The 21,271-nt window shown below is 55.2% G+C and overlaps 5 protein-coding genes across 5 annotated transcripts; 1 reads left to right on the top strand and 4 right to left on the bottom strand.

The window, feature by feature from the left end:
- Positions 1-486: 486 nt before the first annotated feature.
- On the bottom strand, positions 487-2,869 carry BZA05DRAFT_130315 (uncharacterized protein). The gene is made up of 7 exons (XM_051478785.1): positions 2,611-2,869; positions 2,451-2,543; positions 2,226-2,380; positions 2,019-2,157; positions 1,714-1,963; positions 1,265-1,655; positions 487-1,210 (listed from the first exon to the last, which is right to left on the bottom strand). Exons 1-7 carry the CDS (start codon positions 2,681-2,683, stop codon positions 659-661), a joined length of 1,653 nt encoding a protein of 550 aa, XP_051337129.1. The 5' UTR covers positions 2,684-2,869; the 3' UTR covers positions 487-658.
- Positions 2,870-12,455: 9,586 nt separating this feature from the next.
- Positions 12,456-13,530, top strand: BZA05DRAFT_405873 (40S ribosomal protein S13). Its single transcript, XM_051484440.1, has 6 exons — positions 12,456-12,638; positions 12,737-12,864; positions 12,935-12,967; positions 13,095-13,141; positions 13,205-13,344; positions 13,412-13,530. The coding sequence occupies exons 1-6, from the start codon at positions 12,565-12,567 to the stop codon at positions 13,443-13,445; spliced, it is 456 nt and encodes a 151-aa protein (XP_051337128.1). The 5' UTR covers positions 12,456-12,564; the 3' UTR covers positions 13,446-13,530.
- Positions 13,531-13,765: 235 nt separating this feature from the next.
- BZA05DRAFT_341218 (uncharacterized protein) lies at positions 13,766-14,149 on the bottom strand (the record flags this gene model as incomplete). Its single annotated transcript, XM_051480994.1, has 1 exon — positions 13,766-14,149. One exon carries the CDS (start codon positions 14,147-14,149, stop codon positions 13,766-13,768), a length of 384 nt encoding a protein of 127 aa, XP_051337127.1.
- A 3,007-nt stretch (positions 14,150-17,156) lies between these two features.
- BZA05DRAFT_405868 (uncharacterized protein) lies at positions 17,157-17,643 on the bottom strand. The gene has a single exon (XM_051484439.1). The coding sequence runs from the start codon at positions 17,534-17,536 to the stop codon at positions 17,246-17,248; it is 291 nt and encodes a 96-aa protein (XP_051337126.1). The 5' UTR covers positions 17,537-17,643; the 3' UTR covers positions 17,157-17,245.
- Positions 17,644-18,645: 1,002 nt separating this feature from the next.
- Positions 18,646-20,707, bottom strand: BZA05DRAFT_130191 (Mysoin-binding motif of peroxisomes-domain-containing protein). The gene is made up of 3 exons (XM_051478783.1): positions 20,080-20,707; positions 19,557-20,011; positions 18,646-19,483 (listed from the first exon to the last, which is right to left on the bottom strand). The coding sequence occupies exons 1-3, from the start codon at positions 20,616-20,618 to the stop codon at positions 18,810-18,812; spliced, it is 1,668 nt and encodes a 555-aa protein (XP_051337125.1). The 5' UTR covers positions 20,619-20,707; the 3' UTR covers positions 18,646-18,809.
- Positions 20,708-21,271: the final 564 nt, after the last annotated feature.

The raw sequence follows: 21,271 nt of genomic DNA, 5'->3' as shown, positions 1-21,271 counted from the left end.
GCAATCTTCGTGATGGGTATCTGATATGCTACTAACGTATCTACCGCGATACAACAAAAAAAATACACAGTCAGGTAGTGGTACATATCCCGTCAGAAGCCCCCCAAAAAACCAACCTGTGGGGAAAATGGAAAAAAATGACACCCATTATACTCCAGATAAACACCCGCCGCCGCGCCCGCCGCCCTGTCCCCCGCCCTGTCCCCCGCCCCGTCCCCCGCCCCGTCCCCAAAAAAATACACAACCCCCCCTCCATTTAGAGTAAAGTAGAAGACTAGCCCACCAGCCCACCAGGAAAAGCTCGAAAAAAATCATAATATATACATGAAACCACACCCAAGCCCGAGGAAGGACGCGAGTTGGAGAAAAAAAAACCTGTAAAACTACATAAATACAAAAAAAAATATGACCCGCACACACCAAAACAAACGCTGAATGCTGAGGAAAGGAAAGGAAACGAAGCGAGGGTGCGGAGGATGAGGGATATAACCCGCTAAAAGGCCCAAAGAGGTGAAGTCGCCAATATGAACAAGGACGGATAAAAAGCGGAAAAAGGGAACAACCAAAAAAAAGAAAACGCAAAGAAAGACAGAAAAAGCAAAGAAAGACAGAAAAAGCAAAGAAAAAGAAAAAAAGAGGCGTCGAGGTCTCGATGCGTCTATTTCGCAAAGCCAATTCGGGCTCCCTCCGGGAATTTCGGACCTCCGCTAACGGGTGTTCGGTTGGGTGTATTGTCCGCGTACGGAGAGAACGATGGCGGATTCCGAGAATCTGGACTGTTGTCGTAATTCGGTAGATCGTGGAACGGCGAGAATGGGGGCGGCGGGGGACTCCGACTCCCACCGGACTCGAGATCGTGGTAGGTGGGATAGGGGACCGCCGACGCGGTGGTGATGCTCGGCGTCGGCCGTCCTCGCATGTGCGCTGAGAAGGTGGACGGGTTGTATTCGCGCAGCGAGCTGGTGAGGTCTGTCCGCACGATGGAAGGCTCGGGCTTCATCAGGTTGAGGTCGGCGGTGGACGCCGTGTGTCGCGTCTTGCTCTCCAGCATCTCGTACGACGAGTTTGTGGGCTCCGAGATCCGTCGAGCGTTGTATGACACAAACTCGTCGGGCGATTTCAGGGGCACGAAGCATTGCTTGATCATGGCGAACCAGGCGGGATAGATGCTGGGTCGTCCGAGCAAGATGAGCGCCCAAATGCCGTTGAACTGCGGGAATGTTAACACGGCCGAATTAAGAGGCCAGCGATGGATTAGACATACCGAGAGCAGAAACAGCACGGAGAACGCTGTCCCTTCGGACACCACCAATTTGCTCGCCTGCTTGTGACATTGGTTCTTATCGCCATCGTTGATCAGCATGCACAGGAGCCAATCCAGGGCATGGCTCTGGTTCGTCTCGTTCCTCTGCGTGGTCCCATCGAACTGCAGGAAGACGGTCGAAAAATAGATGACGTCCGCCAAAATGATGATAACGACAAAGATTCCTCGCCACTGAAGCGCAAGCACTCTTCGGATGCGTCGGAAAGCCTGGAACGCGGTGACGGTCCTGAGGCTGGTGCTGTACGGGTTGTTGGAACCGCTGGAGGCCTGAGTGTTCGATGGCTTCTCCTCGAACAGGGAGCGCAGATAGACCTGAGTGACATATCCGAACCTATAGATCGAGTCAGCATCAACTGCGGGGGCGGTGTTGCGGGGGACGGTATACTGACGTTATGGATTGCGTGACGATGGAAGCTGCCGCCATCGCAAGCATCGGGCCCCAGAATGTCTGGATGCCATTCTTCGAGTTGATGTGGCAAGATTCACCGAAGCGGAAAGAGACACCGGTCACGGACATGGCGGCTGCCAGAAACACCGCCGGGATCGACCATCCGGCCAACTGGGCACCCACAAAGAACTTGTTGCCAGGTACAACCTGCCAGCAAATCTGAAGGTGAAGCGAAAGGGTTCGCAGAAAGACTAAGCTGTTGTCAGTGGACTGAATCCTTCGGCTCAACTCGAGGGCTCCACATACCCCACATCACTGCACACATGCCTCCACCCAACAGCAATGCACCCGAGAGCGCACAGTTGACGCTTGAGTGCATGTCGTGGGGCGTGATCAGGTCGTAGCATTGGTTCATTTGGTTTCCCAGAGGTACCACAAAGGACAGCTATCAAGTAGTGTCAGTGGGGTGGCTCTGCGTACTATGCACAGGTTGGCAGTGTATGCGTCACGTACCTGCATCAACAAAACCGCCACGGTCAAGCAAACACTCAGGTAGTGGCGGCGTGTCGCTTCTATCGGAAGCACGCCAAAGCTAATTAGGAGGAAGCAGCAACAGACGACGCTGACGAGGTTGATATAAGTTGTCGAGTGGATCATCTTTTGGAATCCTGCCAAAGCCAAAAGAAATCGTCAGACCGAGGCGGGAAAGAATACGGAGGAGGATGATGAGTGACATACGGTCCGGGTAGAAATAGTTTTGCTTTGGACATGGCAGACAGCATTCTGGAAATCCTTTGATGGGAAGCGGTGTACAAAACCGAGCATTGATATCTGTAAATCCACCATCAGAACAAGCCCCGATAGGTACACAACTCGGTGGCGTAGCAGATCGGCTCACCTCCTCTGAGTTTCGGGAACTGGTATAGCGGTAGAAAAGGTTCCGGACATGTGTAGTTTGCGGACGAAGTCATCTTGCGCGGTTGTGATGGTCAAACGTGGGGAGAAAGGCCCCAGATAGCAAGGTAGCCTCGAGCAGCCCGGTCGACGGTTTGCAAATCAAATCCGAGGGTGTTTCCCAACACTTGAGCTGGCTAAATCTGGTTGTATGTATGTGTATTGTGTATGTGTATGTATGATACTGAATGCGAGTTTACCGAGTCGAGTGATCGTGATACGTAGGAGGCCGTGGACGTAGGTACTTGATGTATGTAACTGATGACTATTTTTTTTGTTGCTGTCTGGGTTGATATATGAGTATGATGATGATCGTCGAACTCGCAGTCGCAGTCGCTGACTTCGTTTTCCTTCCCGTGAATTGAAGTAGGATTCCCAGCTGTAAGTACTTAAGTAAGTAGGCTGTAGTTAACTAACTGGAGGGCAGCAGCAGCAGCAGCACGAGGTGTGTGTGTGTGGGGCAGGCCTCCATGATAAATACCTACACTTGTATGGGCCCTGCAGCACACACACACACTCACACACACAGGCACACACAGGCACACACACGGAGGCAAATCTACTTTGGAGGAGAAGAAGAAAGAAGAAGCTACGGTGCCTGCGATGCCTGCGATGCGGAACCATGCGCTTGGGAGTGCGACTGGAAGTGCGACTGCTTGGGGAGGGGAGGGGAGGCCAGGCCAGGAGTGATGGATGGATGGGTTGATTCGCCAGGGTGCGATGGGGCGCGCAGGGGTCTGTCTGTGGCCATCTGCTAGGTAGGTACGGTATTGAGGCGCGGCGGTGCGGTGCGATGCCCTTCGAGGGTAAAGGCTTGGAGTAGGTAAAACTCTAGACTCTGGAGTAGGCAGGCTGGCGATAGGCGGAGGGGCACTCTGCAGGCGCCGGGCGAGTGGCACTCGTCCACGTCCATCGTCCATCGTCCATCGTCCTTCAGGGATAACTATCCTATCCGTCGCGCAGGGCCGCAGGCCGCAGGCCCCACCGCCCCACCGCCCCACCGCAACTACCACATACCACACCCCCTCTCTCTCTCTTGTCTTGTACCAGTACCCCAACTCACAGCCTCCCTAGAAAATATTCTAGGGGGGAAGGCGTCAAAACGGGCCTCGAACGAAGGTGGTGGTGCCGGACGAACCGGTAAAATTGAGAGCTCCGCGCGCGACAATGGCAAATGGCAGAACACCAATGGGATCGTTGTTGCTCGCTCGCTTGGAGGTTGGAGATTGGGGATGGGAGACTCGGTGTACGTCTGTCATCAAAGGAGAATAAGAGACTCGAGCTCTCGTGAGCTCAGTGTACCCCCTCTCTGTGTCTGGGTCGCAGACGACGAGGAGGCCGGGTGTTGCCCCACACACCCCGATTGTCGATATCATATCACACTCTACTCTACATGGAGTACTCTACTCTAGATGAGCTGGACCCAAGTCAAGTCTGTGCGGACACGCACCGGACGGGAGGGCACTCTCGTCCCCTCTCGTCGGGATTCCCTCTCGTCGGGATCCCCTCTCGTCCCCTCGTGCCTCGAAGTTTACTCTGCGTACTATTTACCACACTATAGTACCTATACTAAACTATACTATAGTAGTACACCAACTTAGATCGTTGGATCCGCAAGGGTTCATCCTCATCGTCGCGCACGGCGTTGTCTTTTGCTTCTTTTGACTCTGGCTGGACTGGACTCGACTCTGCATTGAGCATTGCGAACAGCGTGGGTGTGGAATGCGGCTGCGGACCTGCGGCTGCACACGCTGCCGTTCGGTTCGTTGTTCGGTTCGTTGCGAGGGTTGTGAGGGTTGTGAGGGAAGTGAGGGAAGTGAGGGAAGTGAGGGAAGTGAGGGAAGTGAGCCTCCGTCATGCCCTATGTACCATAATCGTGCTTGTGCCTGGTGCCTGAGCAGAGAGAGACCGAAACGGCGCGGTGCGAGTCTCGCATAGGTACGGTACCAGTTAGGTGCCAGCCTCGGCAAGGGCTCGCTCAGCTCAATGAGTACCGTACTCTACACAGGGGACACAGGGGCACTCCCGGAGGATGAGAACTCGGCTACACACAACTTACAAGTGGTGAGGATTTCGAGCGCCTTACCGGCTCGCCTACGCCATGCTCCGATTGCTTATGTACTCCTTCCTTCTCTGATGCACGGGGGCGGGGGCGGGGACTAGAGTAGATACCAGAGTACGGTATGCACATAGGTAAGCAGGTAGGTGCCGACCTCGCGCCATGTGTATATCGGTATCTACGCCGCAGGCGAGAAGGACATCCCGCTCCATGTGGCATCTGGCATCTAGCATCAATCTACCAGCCTCTCCGGGGCTCTCCCTCATACATAGACACGCAGTCGACCCCACAGCGCAGCACGTTGCAACTTGCAAGTCGGGGGCGGGGGCGACATCAATGCGAACCCATGACATCGCCAGCATACCTACCGTAGACGCCGCGGACGCGCGCCGAAGTCTATCATAGTATGTACAACGCGAATTCCCGCCGTCACCGACTCTCGGGCACTTGCCAGTTGCCACTGCACCCCGCCGTCATCGCCATCGACTCGGGCACTGCAGCCCTCCGAACCTCGGGACCCCGGGGCCTCCGGGACCTCCGGGACCTCCGGACTTCCGGTTGCCGCGGTTCACTGCTTCACTGCTTCAGAGCTTCAGAGCTCCATCGAGCGATTCCTCGGGCACGGGTGCGGGCACTGCTGTTCAAGCATTATCAACGGTCAGTTCATGTGTGCATAACTACGCCAGCCAGCCAGCCAGCACGCCAGCACGCCAGCACGCCAGCCAGCCACATAATCTTACAAGCAAATGTCCCAAGAGCCACGGCCGGCCGCACTGACTTCCCTCCACGCTCCACGCGAGCGCTCCTTAGAGTATGTACAAAGCTTACACACAAAGCTTAGGATCGAGGCCCACCGCTCTGCTCTATTATGTCTGTATTTGTCCTCAGGGCCCGAGGCTTGAGCGGGATTGTCGTCATTTCTCGATTCGATTTGGGAAATGGAAATGCACTCCGCTGCTGCTCGGAAGCGAAGTGTCGTAATTCTAAGTTTGTACGATACCCTATGTAGCCCGGCCGGCCAGGCGGAACGTCATCGTTGGTCTCACCATTCTGTTCGCCGCGGACTGTGGTGGTGGTGGTGGTGGCATTCCTGCCAGCTACTCTACCTGCTCTGGGTATCGGCCGAATAGGTGGAATAGAATAGGTATGTGTGGTAATCAAGCTGGATGAGCAAAAGAGTAAAGAGAGTTTGCGCGGGCGCTCTCTGCCCATCTGTGACAATCCGTCTCGGTACCCTACTACCTACTATACCGAGAGTAGTTGGTGCCATTATCGCAGGACTGAGGAGAGATGTCCCATTGAATTGAGTTTGCAAGGAGGCATTCGCCGTTCACTCACACCTCACTCACTCACCTCACTCGCAAACTCATCGCATGACGGCTTTGCTTCTTTTGCTTCTTTTGCTTCTTTTGTCTCTGAACCAAGAACCCCCGCCCTCCCCGCCCCCCTCCACATCATACTCTAGAGAAAAAAAGAAAGCAGGAAAGAACCTCGAACCCACGCGCGGTCGCGCCCGCTGCGCAGCTGCAAGCTGCAGCTGCAGATGTCTTTCATGCCCTACATTCATGCGCAGTGTCTTCTTCTTCTTTGCCATGCCCACTGCCCATTGCGCATTGCCCATTGCACACGTGAACATGCACGTCCCAGGCATCATGCAGTTGCCAGTCAGTCTGAACCATCGTCGTCTGCTCGTCTTCATCGCTAGAAGAAGAAATGTGATTTGGTTGCTTCGCTTTGCCGGCCGCTGCTGAGCGGGACGATGACGATGGTGATGCGCAAGCAAGCGAGTAAGCGAACGGCAGCTAGTTGATATCCAGACTCCCGAACGGTCAATATCCACACACAATCGCATATTCCCACGATCGCAGACACCACCGCCCCGCCGCCGCCAAACAGTCCTTGTTTCCCACGCCGCCCGACTGCGGACTGCGGACTCTCGCTTCGGCATGTACGTATCTATCGATATCGATATCGTCTCCAGATTCCAGAAGCTGCAACCGGTACCGCCGTATGTACCATAACTAGTATTATCGCTCTGACACATTGCATGGAAACGCTCCAGGTCGAGCTCAGTCGAGCTCGAGTTCAGGCCTAGGTAGCCGCCGCCGCCCTGAAAGAGCTAGTTAGAGTGGTAGTTGAGTGAATGTTCGCCGGAAAGAAACGAAACGCCCTCGTTAATGGATCATGGTCATGCCCTACCACGAATCCAAGATGCGATATCCATAGTCGTACCAGGTCATACGTAGTCTGGGCAGGCCTGCCTATATCAATGCCTTCGCGACCCAACAGATTTTCTTTTCCTTTTCCTTTCCCTCCTCTCGGCCAGCGGTCACGTCGGAGTCAGCGGTTCGCTGGGCTGGGCTGGGCTTGACTCACGTGCATGTACCATGACATCGTTCTCCGCAGCTGTGTACTAGTACTCTGCGGTACCTAGAGTAGCGGTAGAGTATATAACGGTCCCGAGCTGAAGCCCCGCCTGCGCGCCCGCCGCACCGCACACACGTACCTACCAGGTACATGCTTCATGCTTCATGCTTGGTGCTTGGTGCTTGGTGCTCCATGCTACCATCCACGTCGATGAGTACTATAGAGTACCTACAGCGCGCACGCAGTGCCCCGCCCCCCGATTCCCACCGATTTCCAGTTCCCAAGCCGTCAACCGGAGAGAGAGAGAGAGGGATAGAGGCGGCGATCGGTGGGTGGATGTGTCGTTGGGTTTGTAAAGTATGTAGAGTATGTAGAGTATGTACAGTAGTCGTTATCCGACACGCAAGTTGTTGTTGTTGTTGTCGTGGGTGTGGGGGTGGGGTTGTTCTGTAGGTAGAGTACCTGGAGTACCCAAGGTAGAGTACGTACCTCACATGGACGCCCGAGGATCATCCATATCCGTTTCCGGAAGTGAAAGCGACCAACATGTTTCATCGTTTTGTTTATCGAGCTCGAGCCCGATTGGAGGAGATCCTCCACCTGCTCCTCCCCCTCCTCCTCCTCCTCTTCCTCGTCGAGTTGCCGAAAGCGTGCGCTGGTTACGTGGAGGCTCCTGCTCCAGAGCTCACACTTACCATATCATATATGGCAGCGATTTCTTGATTCGATTCGATTGGACGATATCGCAGTGTCGGATGTTTCGAATCCTCGAATCCCCTCTCAGAGTCGCAGCCGCCTTCTCTTGCTTGCCTGCTTTCTCACCCCACCCACCCCTCCACCCCTCCCCCCCGTCACCCAATCGCAAGCCAAACGTTAGGATTCAGCACACCCACTCGCAGAGTCGCAGCCCACCCTCCCTTCCCTCCGAGAACCAATGGAAATTCCGATGCAACAGTTGAACGCACATATTGTACGCACATACTTCTGCACGGTGGTGCATGGTGGTGGTCGCTACCCGGGAATTGTTCACATCAACAAAAAAAACCCCCCATTTTGCGCGCGAAGGATGGAGTGTGGAGGGTGTGTGTGGGTGGGTGGGTGTGTGTAGGTGGGTGGGTATGGCAATGAAGTGCAGTACCTGCATGCTTACTACTACATAGTATGACGGGCGGCGGCGGGTGAGGAGGTTACTACAACTTTGTGTGTAGTAAAGGTGTACCAGTACAGACATTGGGAACTTTTTCTACAGGGGGTTGATGGGGTATTTGATGTGCACTCTACTCTCGGTATTCAAGATGCCATCCGGCCCAACTGCCCAACTGCCAGTCTGCCATGGTCAGTGGCCACAACGAGGCGGCGGCGAGGATTTATTTAGGATTACTTTGAGCATCGCAAGGCCTGAAGAAAGCATCGTTCACCTACTTACCTCCTACCTTCTTAGTATGTACTCTACATAGTACGTACGCATACCGTCCTGCCTGATTCCTTCAGGCAACTACTGGCCTGCTACTCTACTCTATGTAGATGGGTGAGGATTCCAAAAGGAGAGGTCTCCAAACAGGAAATAGGGAAAATCGATATACATACCGGTACTCACTCTGGATCCGTAAGATCTCTCCTATATAATATATTCCCATGTATGTATGAAAACTCGCTCGCCTCCCTCGACTCCCTCGAACTTCCCCTGAAAGTCTGAAAACCGCAACCCTACCCTACCATATCACTCCGAATCCGGCATATACACCGTGCAGCGAAGGGGAGGGAAGGATTGAATCCCCGTCCTAGGAAGTAGGTTGATGGAAGATTAGCACACCTACTCTAGAGTACTCTACCTAGAGTACCCAGAGTAGATACCTGGACTTGACTTGACATATTCCCAGCCCAGGGTTGCGCCGGCCCAACCATTTGCTTGGACCTTTGACCTGGGGCCTGGGGCCCGGGGGCAATGGACAAGTCGTCATACAATAGGTACAATTGGTACGATACCTACAAAGCGAACGGATACCTACCTGTCTATCTACTTGCCTACTTATGTAAAACGAGTCGGATGTGTGTGTGGGCGTGCTCATAGGTGGCGTACTATATGGTATGCCACTCTAGTACGGTAGCTTCTAACATTGAGGAGTCGAGCCGGGGACTTCTCCAACTTAAGCGCCAGCCTCTAGGAGATTTATGTACATATAGCGGATCGACTGGAGGAGCGGAGAGATGAATCGTTTGGTACGTCTACATACAACGATAGGTAGTTGCTTCACCACCCCTACCGGTTATGTCGATCTTTCTACTACGGTCCAGTCTCCAACAAGCGAGCGAGCGAGCGAGTCGGGATATATCTGTCTGTCAAGCCTGAAGGAAAGTGAGGAAGTGAGGAACTGTGTCCGACTGGTGGATCATATGTAGGTATGGCAGGCGGATGGGCGGGTGGCTTGCATGCTTCCGAAGTCCCGTGAGGTCTCGTAGCTTCGGTGATTTGCTGCTTCGATGCAACGGCCAGGAGGCAGAGTGGGCGAAGTGGGGTTGGAGGGGGTTCGTTCTACGGATATGAAATGCGGTCGAAGGTCGAGCTTCTCATCCCCCTCCTCTCCATCTCCTTCTTTCCTCCCAGCCGACCCCCGGCCCGTATGAGGATTACAAGTTCACAATTGTCGAGCATGTTGGTAAGTACCGATTCCGATGCCACTGTTGATCTTCCCCGCCGCCCCTCGGTGCTCACCGCCTTCCACGGAGCTATCGGTATGTATCATACATACGTTACTCAAGGCTGAAGCCTGTAAGCTGTTGGTTTTCATCTCCGTGCCCCTCCTCCGCCCATCCCTCCATCCATCCCTCTCTCCCTCCCTTCATCCCTCCCTCCCTCCCCCGATCCTTCCACCCACCCCTACACAGTACAACCTCAACCTCGCCGTGAAAAGGAGATCGCTGCCTGGGGGGGCTGAAAGCACCAGATATGTACCTACACGTTTCTCGCACCTGTCCGTGTCCGTGTCCGTCGTCTTACGAGCATTCCAGTGGTCCAGTGGCACAGCAGTGACAGCACCAGCACTCCGACCCGACCTGACATACTTGTTTCCGACCCGAAACCCCCCTCCCCCTCCCGCCCTTCCCCCGCGCGCAACACCACCTCGTCCGGCCCAGCCAGCTGGATTCGGCCCGCTGCTCCCATCCCATCCCATCCCATCCCATCCCATCCCACTGGCAGGAGCATGTCGATAGCGGATCATCACTTAAGCTTTTCCGCATGTCGATCCATCACGGATGTGTCGAAACCGCTTCACGGGGCTGGGTAAAGTTACCGGAGAATATGCGATCCTCCGCATGAAACGCCACTGCCGAGTGACATCCCGTGAACGCATGACACGATCCACATCCTCCGCACCCTCCACTTTCTGCTTACATTGCAGGTTGCAGGTGGCGCATACCACATACCACAACGCTCATGCGTACGATGCGTGCGGGTGTGCGGGTGTGCAGGTGTGTGGGCGCGCATTCCAGCCCAGTCATGCTGCTTCCTTCTTGCTTCTTCCAAGACCAGCTCCATGCCATCCGCGCATTGTCCAGAATCCAGTGAACATACTAGGTACGCCGCAGCGCAACAGCGTCCGGACTCCAAACTCCACGCACCCCATCCACCCCCAGCCTCGCCAGATCCGCCAGATTCGCCATCATCACCTTATTCTTATTTCTAAATGTTTGGTATTCCCAGACAGGTACATGCGATACGGAATCGAAATCGGAAACACAGCCTGGGCTATGTACATACCTGGCCTGCACGCGGCAAGGTACAGGGTGCACTCGGCGGCTATGGTGGGTTCGGGCCGGTGCTGGGGTCGCTCTCACCCCCCAGCAGTTACATATGGTGCGGTGTATGTATGTAAGAAGTATGTACGCAGTGGGCCTTTGCTATGTGTTTAAGGCTGTTTGTGACTCTGTAACTCTATGATGTGGTTGTATATATGTCGTGCATGCGCGTGCTTTGCACCGTTTCCGACCCGACCGTTGAGTGCAGATATGATGGGAGCTTCCAGAAGCAGGCTGGAAGGGGCGTACCACTGGGAGCTGAGGGAGTTCTGATACACCCTTCCGCCCGCGCGGAATTGGGTTTGGAGTTTTTTTCTCCGAACGGCAGATTGGCAGATTGGCCGAGTCGGGTGTTGTGCTGTGTTGTGTGAGGTCTCAGATCTCACATGCACCTCGTGGATCAGAGTGAGAACAAGTGATACACGGGGGGGGGGGGCTCATGATAAGTTAATCCGAAACAGCACATCATGTACCTAATATAGTCGCTAGATAGGGATATATGTACTCGGGGTTGTGCAATGTGGGGTACGTTTGATCAAGTACATGTGTGTAGGTGTAAATCAATGTATTCCTACTCTAAAGCTAAAGCTATATGTAGAAACCATCATCACCAAGTTTTAACACCTGCCGGATCTCCGCCATGGATCGCCAAGGCCCAAGGGAATGTTCCGTTCGAGATCCACCGTCGAGACGAGATGGATTCACCCGTTGACAACAACGGTCGGCCTTGTTTGTACCGGCGCTCCTCGAGACCCCGGCATTGCCTGGTTGGGTTGCGCGAGTGCACCTTTTCAACATCGTCAGGCATGCATGGAGGATCGGGTGCACAACACCACGATGCCCAATGCATTGCTGACGGAATCGTCAGCGCCGAGCGTGCGTGCCACAACATCCGCTCGGGCAATATTCAGCTCTGCTCAGCATCCTCGGGAAGAACCCCATCCCCATCCTCGGTAAATCATCCTCGGCGCCGGTACTATGTAGTACTATGCTCGTCACATCGCCCATTCCTTCGTATAACCAACACTATTACACTTTTCCAATAATCAGCCATGCCCTCGGAGATTATTTGCAAGAATAGACATGAGAGAAAAAGGAGGTTGTCAGAAGTCCGGTATAATCTTCGCTCCAGTTCTGCAGCCCGAGGGCTACAGAACGTTTGTTGGAGCTCTGTTAAGAGGTGCCAAAATATGCAATGGATCATCATTCAGGGCGGGGAAGGGGAAGGGGAAGGGTATGGGGGTGTGGGAGATGGGGGAAGAGAGAGGACGTACTGTTTGTTCACGGGCGCGGGCGTCGGCGGGGTTGGTGATGCCGCATCAATTGTGTGGTCGGGGGGACGCGATGTTTTGCAGTGCAGAGACTTTTCTGCGCTTTAACGTAGCTGGGGCGGCGAAAACCTCTGGCGGGAGGGTTAGTCGGTGCGGCTCTTCCTAGGGTCCAGTGCGGCTCTTCCTCCTCAGCCGCTAGTTGCATGACTTGCACGAAAAGTTAGGGCAAACCCTTCCGCGCACACACAAACCGTTCACCCCGCGCATCCACACACACTACTGGGCAAAGTATCGCCAAAAGTGACCAGCCAGCCAGCTAGAAGCCCACGACAACCGACTCGACAAACTACGGAACCCCTCCCCGACACCTCCAACACCACCGAAAACCAGCAAATCAGTCGCAATGGGTCGTCTTCACTCCAACGGAAAGGGTATCTCGGCTTCCGCCATCCCCTACTCGCGTATTCCCCCGAGCTGGTACGGATACTCTACCCCCCGCCCACCCAGGAGACGCGCTCGACGGATGAAGCGCGATGAGTGGGAAGAAAGAGATATTGACGCGCTCGACCCCGCAGGCTCAAGACCACCCCCGACCAGATCACCGAGAAGATCTGCCGTCTGGCGCGCAAGGGTTCCACGCCCTCGCAGATCGGTGTTGAACTTCGTGACTCGCACGGAATCGCCCAGGTCAAGGTTGTCACCGGTATGCAGCCTGCTACTCCTCCTCCTGCGCTCCAGGAATCAAATCGTGCTCGAAGCTGACAGAAGAATAGGAAACAAGATCCTCCGTATCTTGAAGGGACAGGGTAGCTACTCCACCTCTACCTCCACCACTCGAGCCGTGGTCCACCGCCGCGCCGGACCATGAGCGAACATACCAGTTATGCCTCTGCTTGGTTTCATAGACTGACAGAGAGATTTTTATTCGATAAGGCCTTGCACCCGAGATTCCTGAGGATCTCTACATGTTGATCAAGAAGGTGCGTTCCGTTCTTGCCTGCGTATGAGGGGACGAAAGCGAAGATATTAACTTTTCGTGTTAGGCCGTTGCAGTCCGCAAGCACCTCGAGCGCAACCGCAAGGACAAGGACTCCAAGTTCCGTCTTATTCTCATTGAGTCGCGTATCCACCGTCTGTCCCGCTACTACAAGTCGGTCGGCGTTCTTCCTCCCACCTGGAAGTTGTACGTTTTCCCACCTCTTTCCCCCCGGTTGACGATATTTGCGATGCTAATGCTCTGCTTCCCACAGCGAGTCCGCCACTGCCTCTGCCCTTGTTGCTTAATTAGGTGTTGGGGAATAAAAAGTAGTTTTCACAATGTTCTGTTTCTGGAGAAATCAATCAAGACTGTGATCCCGTCCTCGTTGAATGTGACCGATTATTTGTCCCGAATGTGACCCTCAAATTGTATCGCGCTCATTGCTGTATTATCGTACAAGCCCGCCCAGAAAAACCACACCAGTAATGATCAGATGACCGAGTAAAACTACCGGATATGCCTGTTCAAGTGTAAATTTCCAGTATTTCCCTTCTGCAGAACGCCAAATCAAAGAGCACCCAAATCCCACTTCCTTCTCTAACTCTATCCACTGCCCACAACACCCCTACGCACTACCATTTGCATCCTCCATCTTAACATCCTTATCATCGTTACTCGCCAGTTCCTTATGTTTCTCCTCCAGGAACCTCGCCAGAGCCAGCAGGGGCTCTTTCGGCTGCTCACGTGCCAGCATGGTCATTCCCTCCAGGAGGGCAGGCGTGACATTCTCGTTCAGGAACTTTCTTGCGGGCGCGCCACCAGGCGGGATCTGCTTTGCAGCCACGGCGGGGACTGGCGCGGGCGACGGCTGCTTCGAGATCGGGGCGTGCTGCGGCGGCGACGGGTGCGCTGCGTAGCCGTGCTGCTGCTGCTGGGGCGGAGGTGCGCGGGTTTGTACCGGTGGTGATTGCTGCAGTATCGGCTTGCCGGGGGCCTGTTGGTATTGCATCTGGTACTGGAATGGAGGTTAGCTTGCGCCGTGCGCGTCAAGGACGCGTAGGAGGAGGATGGTGGGATATGGACATACTGGCGGCTGGCGGCTGGGAGAGTATGACTGTGGGGGAGGACTCTGCTGCTGTTGTTGTTGTTGCGCCATGGGGAATTGGGGCTGCGGCGGCGGCGACTGGTACTGGTACGGTGGCGATTGGTGTTGCTGCTGCGGTGGCGGGAACGCCATCTGCTGACGCGAGAGGGGGGGAAGTAGCGATGATGGCTTCTGCGGCGGCGGAGGTTGGTGGTGGTAGTGCTGTTGCTGCTGGTAGTGCTGTTGCTGCTGGTGGTAGTGTTGCTGGTATTGGTGATGGTATTCTGCAGAGGAAGTGGGAAGAGAAGCGCGTCTTAGGTCCACCGGGTGTTGCCGCGACAGGGGTCCGGGTCCTCCGACACCGCCGCCGGGTGGTGGGGGCGGGAAGTGTTGGTATAGACTTGGGAGCTGCGGGGGAGAGCCGTAGGGGCCCTGGAGGTAAAGGTAGTTGGCAGACGGTGGTGGTGGCGGCGGCGGGAGTGATATCGCGGTGCGAGGCGTGGTGGAGTAGGTGGTCGTGGTGATTGAGGTACCGGCCGGCGACGAAGTCGTGGTGGACATTAGCGCGTCCATGGACATGTCGACTCGTGTGCGGATCGGTGAGGACGCGGTTCTAGTGGGATTGAGCGGGAGCGTGGGTGTCGCTCCCGGGCTCGTGATCGTCGGCTTTGAATCCATGTTTATTTTTACGTGGGGGGAGTGGAGAGTGTTTGTCTATGGGGACGAAGGAAGGAGAGGGCTGTGGAATTGTGTGTGCGTGGGGGGAGGGGTGGGGTGGGGGGAGAAGGCAGTGAGGAGGAGTAGGTGTAGGAGTAGGTGTAGGAGTAGGTGTAGGAGTAGGTGTAGGAGTAGGAGTAGGAGTAGGACGAGGAGTAGGACGAGGAAGAGAAGGAGGAGGAGGGAAGGTTTCTTGTTCCGATCAATGCGAGACGTTGCTGGTTACAGCTCGGAGGAGGCTCTTGAGCTTGCATTAATCGGACGTTCAGCTGTGACCGGCCGCAATGGCGGAATGCAGCGCAGCGACGACGCCGACGAATGCATTAGCCATTGTTGCACAATTGCATCGGGACACAACCGCAAGCAGTCGATCGATTGCGAGAGAGAGAGAGGAAGAGAGAGAGAGAGAGGGAGAGAGTCGATAATTCGCAGTTCCATATTTCACAGCTCGAGAGCAGCAATATCTAGTTTCCTCGCGGACGAATAGGCGCTCTCATTAGATAAGCAATTTTGAAGTCTGGGAGAAACGACAAACAGACCGATGTTTGGCATCGACGATGACATGACGGGGGATCGCCTCTTTCTCTCGCTCGCAGTAGCTGTGGGTGATCACGTATGACGCGATCATCCGGGCCCGGTCTGAGATCGATTAAACCGAATCGATGATCGGTGGCCGGATAATCCGATGTCAGCCAAAAAACAACACCGGCCTCGCGAGCATACTAATCATCATGTACCATTTCGGCTCCGGCCCCGCCTTCTCGAAGGGGGGACTGCGCAGGAGGACTTCACGCCCGCCGCTTTAGGTACTCGACACCTGTACTCTATGTACCCTCTTTACCGGACCCAGCCAGCCAGCCAGCGTGCGTGGCCAATCATCCAATACCCAAACACAAAGCGGCCCGGGCCGGCATCCAGCCCGAGCCCGAGCCCGAAGACGGCACAGCGGCGGCATTATTGGCTGGCCCCATCCCCGCCCACCGTCTCACATTCCACGGCCGTGCGCGGTCACCGACGGCTAGGTAACTATTCCAGTGAGGTTTCTGATCCATCTTCCTACCATACTCTACTCTTTTCTATCCAGCTCAGTGCGGGACATGCAGGAATTCCGAGCTAGTTGGGGTACGTAGCGGCCTGGGGGCGGGGCGGGGACTGGGGGCGGGGACCGGGGGCGGGGAAGGGGGGGGATGCAGGGTGTTGCCGTAGAGTAGCGGGCTGCGGGGTTGGGCGGAAAGGAGGGAAGGGGGGGACTCGAGCTACGGGGACTTTGAGGAGCCCGAGCACGAGCCCGAGCTGTACATAGCTGTAGCTTCACTCCATAGCTCTGATCTGGCACCTAGAGCTCTGGGAGAGGACATTCGAGCTCGAGTCTCGACATGGCGTAGAGTACTTTACCCGACGACGCCGCCGCCGCTGCCATCCTTCGATCCTTCGATCCTTCCGGTCTGGTCGGTGGACGTGCGTACCGTCTATCCGCACCCCCACCCACATGATCCCCCCATACCATATCCTTAATCTCAATCGCAATCGCAATCGCAACATGCAACATGCAACCCAACGCCCTCGTGATCCGCCAGCGGCCAGCCCCACGATTGGCCAGCGTAACCCCACGATTGGCCAGCATAACCCCCCAATCAGCACTGGCAGATTATAGCGGCCCCGCCCAAGCATACGTACTGTGCTGGTGATGTGCTGTACTGGTGCTGTACTTTTCCAGCCGACCACCTTCACCTTCTCATCATTCCCCCGCTCCCGCTCTTCCCGCTCCTAATACTCCTCCCGCTCTTCCCGCTGCTCCTACTCCCGCTCTTCCTCCACAATAAACCCCCACAACCTCACCCGACAAACCACAACCATGCCCCGCCGCCCGCCCTCACCCGACTACGAAGCCTTCCTGCTATACAGCGCGTCCTCCTCCTCGTCGCCACGACTCAGAAGCGGCGGTGAGGGCGGCGGAGGCGGCGGCGGAGGCGGCCGTAAACGAGCCGACTACAACAGCGGCGAGTACAACAGCGGCGAGTACAACAGCGGCGGCTACGCAAAAGGCAGCCACAGAAAAGACCGAGGCAGCGGCGGCGGCGGAGGTGAGCGGTACTACCCCTCCTCCTCCTCTGGCTCCTCCTCCTCCTCCCTCTCCACCTCCACCGACGACGACGACGACAACTACAACGACAACTACAACTACAACAACTACAACTATAACTCCCCCCCCTCCCCCCCCTCCCCCCCCACCTCCTCCGAGGACGACGAGGACTTCGCCTACAACGACGAGTCCGAGGACCCCGACTACGCCGCGTACTGTACCTACGTAGACTCGGACGAGTACAGTGTGTACGCGCTGACGGAGGCGGAGGGCGTTTCTACCGCCGCTGCCGCCGCCGCCGCCGCCGCTGCGTCGGCGAGGAAGTTGGAGAGGAGGCAGAGACGGAGGGAAAGAAGGGAGAGGAAGGAGGACAAGGAGAAATACAAGAAGTATATCGTCCCGCTGCCGAGGGCGCCGGTAAGTCCCCTTTTACCTTGTGGGAGTGAGATGTGGGATGTAAAGAGTGCTGATGACCGCCCTGGGGACCAGGCAAAGAAGGAGGACTTTGGCATTGTGATGGTGTGTGGAGTTTTGACGTACTTTTTGGTGCGGAATTATGGGCGGATCTTGTGGGAGCGGGTGGTTTGGCCGCATATTAAACAGCAGTGGTGATTGGGGGTGGTGGTGGTGGTGGGGAGGGTGGGGAGTATGAGTACCAGTACATATGGGCATGTATCAGCAATGGTGAATGGTGATGGCGTGGATGATGGACGAGTATGAGTACCAGTATCGGTCCATATGCGTACATGTATCAGCAATATGGATGGATGGAAGGAAGGAAGGCTACGGCATCAGGGAACCCACAGAATACCCACAGAATACACCTCCGTCACTCGCAAGCCCTTATGGGTATATATCCCTTATATCCCTTATATATCCCTTATATCCCTCATATATCCCATCTATATCTTCAATCATTATGGCAATCATCACGGCAATCAAAGTCCATTTGCATGTGCGCTTCATGCTTTATTTTCCTTTGAGTTCATTCATTAACTTCGAGCCCTCAACTTCAGTCCTCAACTTCAGTCCTCAATATTGGCTTCATATGTGCAACCCTTCCACCTCAAACATCTTTTACACTCCCATCCCTCCCCGTCCATCTTCCCTCTTCTCCCCCCCCCCTCTCCTTCCCACCCTCTGAGAGCCAGTCCATTCATTATTCTATATCACGTCACAGTCACTGTTCACCCAACCGACCCGACCCGACTCACCAGCCCACCCACCCCACCAGCCTCACCCCACCAACCCCACCCAGCCGACCCCGATCCCGACCCGTCCACCTGAGTAGGTAGCACCCAGCAAAAACAAAAAAAAAGATCCTCCTAAACACAAAAAGCAGAAAAATATGAAAGGCAAAAAGGGTTCAGCGTACAAGTCCAAGTCCAAGTCCAAGTATCGATTGACAAGACAAGGAATAAAGAGAAAAAAACGGGCGCAACAAACTGTATACTGCATGTAGTATGGTATGGTATGATCCCCAAAAACGCCTGCTTCGCAAACCGAAGACCAAATGAAATGAAACGAAGCGGAAAGCAACAGTAAAACGAGTGTCCGAATGTATGTAAAGTATGGCCAGATCAGTCTGGTCACGATCGAGCTTGGGCAATTAGCAGTTCAAGAAACGAAGAAAAAAGAAAGAAAAAAGACGCCTAAAATGAAGAGAAATACGACGAATTGAGAAAGTTTAGGAAATGGATAAATAAATAAAAAAACGCAAGGAAAATCGTCAAGGCATTCCGTCGAGTGGCATAGCCCCCTCTCCGGCAGTCCATTTTCGTCCCCTCAGCTGTAATTCCGGCCGGCCGTGTATCGTCGTTTCGGCGTGGGTCGGTTGATCAGCACAGCTTGTAGCTCTCTCTGCAACGCCTGTGTAGTGTCCATTGTTTTTCTCCGCTCCGCCATTTTCGTCCGTTCCTCTTGGACTTTCCTGATTCTTTCATCGCGAGTCATAAAGCTTCGCGGCCGCGAAGGCGGCTCGGCAATTGCTTCGTACACTTCCTCCGTGTCCTGCTCTTGCTCGCTCTCTTCGGTCTGCGAAAAGAGTCCCAGCCCCGCCGCATCAGCCCAGCTCCCGCCCTTCTCGAAGAGCCCCGAGTTCCGCGGTGTATCTCCGACCAACGTCGTCCCGTCGATTGAATCCGGCGACCTGGAGTTGCGGGGGGAGTTCCTGTCCACACTCATGGAAAGGTACGACCGAGCGTTCTCCCATTCATCGACCAGACCTCGGAGATCGGCACCGATGGAATCGTAGTGCGAGAGCAGGTCCCGACCGAAATCGCTCAGATCCGAAGATTCCTGAAGGGTGCGATCCGACTCTTCGCGGAGGACGTGCATCTTTGCTTGCAGCCCTCGCAGAGCTTGCGAAAGCGAGTTCAGTTTTCTCAGCTGACCTCGACACTTTTCGCTTTCCGGTGACAACGGAGTATTTGTAATTGGGCTCGTGGGAGAGGTGAATTCTAGATGTCGTCAGCATGGAACCCCCTCCCTCCCCCCTGCAAAGACCCCCGTTCGACCGTGCATGTTACTCACGTTCTTCCTCGGCCAGAATCTTCCTGAGTTCTCCGGCAAGCTCTGCAATAAGATTTCCAAGACTTCTCAGCTGCTCCACAGCCAATCCCCAGCGTGTGTAATCCGAGTATCCGCCGTCGGCATCGATCGCCAGCAGGGAACAGAGGAATACCCTCCGGATCGTATGCAGGCGGTGGAGCAGTGTCTTGAGCGCCTTCAGACTCTCCAGATCGCCCATGTCTTCGTTGTTTTCGAACCCGAGCTCCGCTTCCTCCACATCGGCCAATTGGATATCGTACATGTCGTAGTACTTCTCCAAGTCCATCTCCTGCACGAGGTGGCGAAGAGAGATGCATGCACGGTTGTGGGGAGGTATAGCCATGCTAAGTGCTGACAACACCGACTTGCGCAGTCTCGCACACCGCCTCGTCTTATTGTCACGTTCCAGGCGGGTGATCGGCGGTAGGGGAAGACTTCTAAGGCATCGATTAGTATGCCGCCCCCCAAAACCCGTGTGTGTGGGAAGCCAGTCTGCCTTGCTTACAATCGGTATCCCCTTGACACTAACTCGACTTCTTGAATCAACGTGACGGCATTCGATGCCAAGGTGTCGAATGTTTGGCTGTTCTCCACAAAGACCGCCGCGAATTCCACAGCCTTGAGTCTCAAGGATCGCAGCCACTTCCTTCTGGCGCGGGTGAACAAGAAAATGCCCACGACCACGGTTATTATGACGGCAATCACAGCCCGTCCCTTGCTGAAGACTCCATCGCCACTGTGTCCGCGGAATATCCACGACAGCACGAGCGACGACGCCAGCACGAACCCTCCACTTCCAACCCAAAACCGCGCCCTCGTGGTTGTGGGGATTCCGAAGATTGCCGCTTTGTGATCGTCTTCGGAGAAGAGATGTTCCTGGCTTCGATCGTAGTGTGAAACATTGACGTGCCCGTTCAGCAGTTGCGAAGCTATGATGATGTAACGGAATCGCTCGAGGAAGCGGGCATTCTCGCTACGGCCCAGACGCGAATCGACCGTTCTCTGCTCGAGCACCAGCTGACCGTTAGTCTCATCATGCACCATGCGCGCGCCGCGCGCCCCCGCGCCCGGACGGTATGTCCGGAGGGAATGGGGGGGAGAAGCAGGAGAACGGACAGATGGAGCGGGTGAAGGTTATACCGAGAAGAGCTCGAGGAACCTGGCTTGTCTGCCTGAGCCGTATTGACTCATCCTCAACGGTCGCAACCCCTTGTAGCTGATCCTCGATCTCACGTTTGATGGCGGAGCAAAGCATGTGGCAGAATCCGATTCGTCCGAAGATTCGTCCACAAGCGGCTCAATTCCCCAGTCCGCATCATTTTGGCCGCTCCCTGATAGTGTGAATATTCTGTAAGCTGTCTGCGAGATCCTGGCCTGCGCGCGACGGAGGAAATGTGAAGGAGACGGACCTTCGAGGTATTCGGCGAGCGGCGAATTGGCGAAGACTATCGACTCCATGAGGCTGACGGTGGCGATAACGGCGACGACGGCAACGGTGGCGACGGCGAGGAAGAGGATATATTAGACGTGTATGACATGAACCATCGACCGGGCGACTTTGCAATGAAGGAGTGGCTGGGTGTCGAAGTTTGTCGTAGATGTCGGCGCTGTTGGTGCAGAAGGTGCAGTGGGTGCAGTGGGTGCAGTGAATGCAGTCGGTGATGTCGCTCAAGAGCTCGAAACTGGCAGATTCCGGT

The sequence above is a fragment of the Tricharina praecox genome (genome assembly GCF_024521635.1).
Source record: "Tricharina praecox strain CBS 144465 chromosome Unknown BZA05scaffold_22, whole genome shotgun sequence".
Classification (NCBI taxonomy): Eukaryota; Fungi; Ascomycota; class Pezizomycetes; order Pezizales; family Pyronemataceae; genus Tricharina; species Tricharina praecox.
The sequence above is the reverse complement of the archived record's forward strand: the minus strand, read 5'-3'. Positions and strand labels throughout refer to the sequence as shown.

What these genes read in the sequence shown, in the direction of transcription:
- BZA05DRAFT_130315 (XM_051478785.1), bottom strand. Translation starts at nt 2,683, where the DNA reads ATGACTTCGTCCGCAAACTACACATGTCCGGAACCTTTTCTACCGCTA. An exon ending in TGGCGGTTTTGTTGATGCAG is followed by an intron (nt 2,158 to 2,225) that starts GTACGTGACGCA and finishes ACTACTTGATAG; the next exon opens with CTGTCCTTTGTGGTACCTCT. An exon ending in ATCGTCACGCAATCCATAAC is followed by an intron (nt 1,656 to 1,713) that starts GTCAGTATACCG and finishes CTCGATCTATAG; the next exon opens with GTTCGGATATGTCACTCAGG.
- BZA05DRAFT_130191 (XM_051478783.1), bottom strand. Translation starts at nt 20,618, where the DNA reads ATGGTGCATGATGAGACTAACGGTCAGCTGGTGCTCGAGCAGAGAACG. An exon ending in GTGTCAAGGGGATACCGATT is followed by an intron (nt 20,012 to 20,079) that starts GTAAGCAAGGCA and finishes TCGATGCCTTAG; the next exon opens with AAGTCTTCCCCTACCGCCGA. An exon ending in GATTCTGGCCGAGGAAGAAC is followed by an intron (nt 19,484 to 19,556) that starts GTGAGTAACATG and finishes GACGACATCTAG; the next exon opens with AATTCACCTCTCCCACGAGC.
- BZA05DRAFT_405873 (XM_051484440.1), top strand. Translation starts at nt 12,565, where the DNA reads ATGGGTCGTCTTCACTCCAACGGAAAGGGTATCTCGGCTTCCGCCATC. An exon ending in TCGCGTATTCCCCCGAGCTG is followed by an intron (nt 12,639 to 12,736) that starts GTACGGATACTC and finishes TCGACCCCGCAG; the next exon opens with GCTCAAGACCACCCCCGACC. An exon ending in CTTCCTCCCACCTGGAAGTT is followed by an intron (nt 13,345 to 13,411) that starts GTACGTTTTCCC and finishes TGCTTCCCACAG; the next exon opens with CGAGTCCGCCACTGCCTCTG.
- BZA05DRAFT_405868 (XM_051484439.1), bottom strand. Translation starts at nt 17,536, where the DNA reads ATGCCAAAGTCCTCCTTCTTTGCCTGGTCCCCAGGGCGGTCATCAGCA.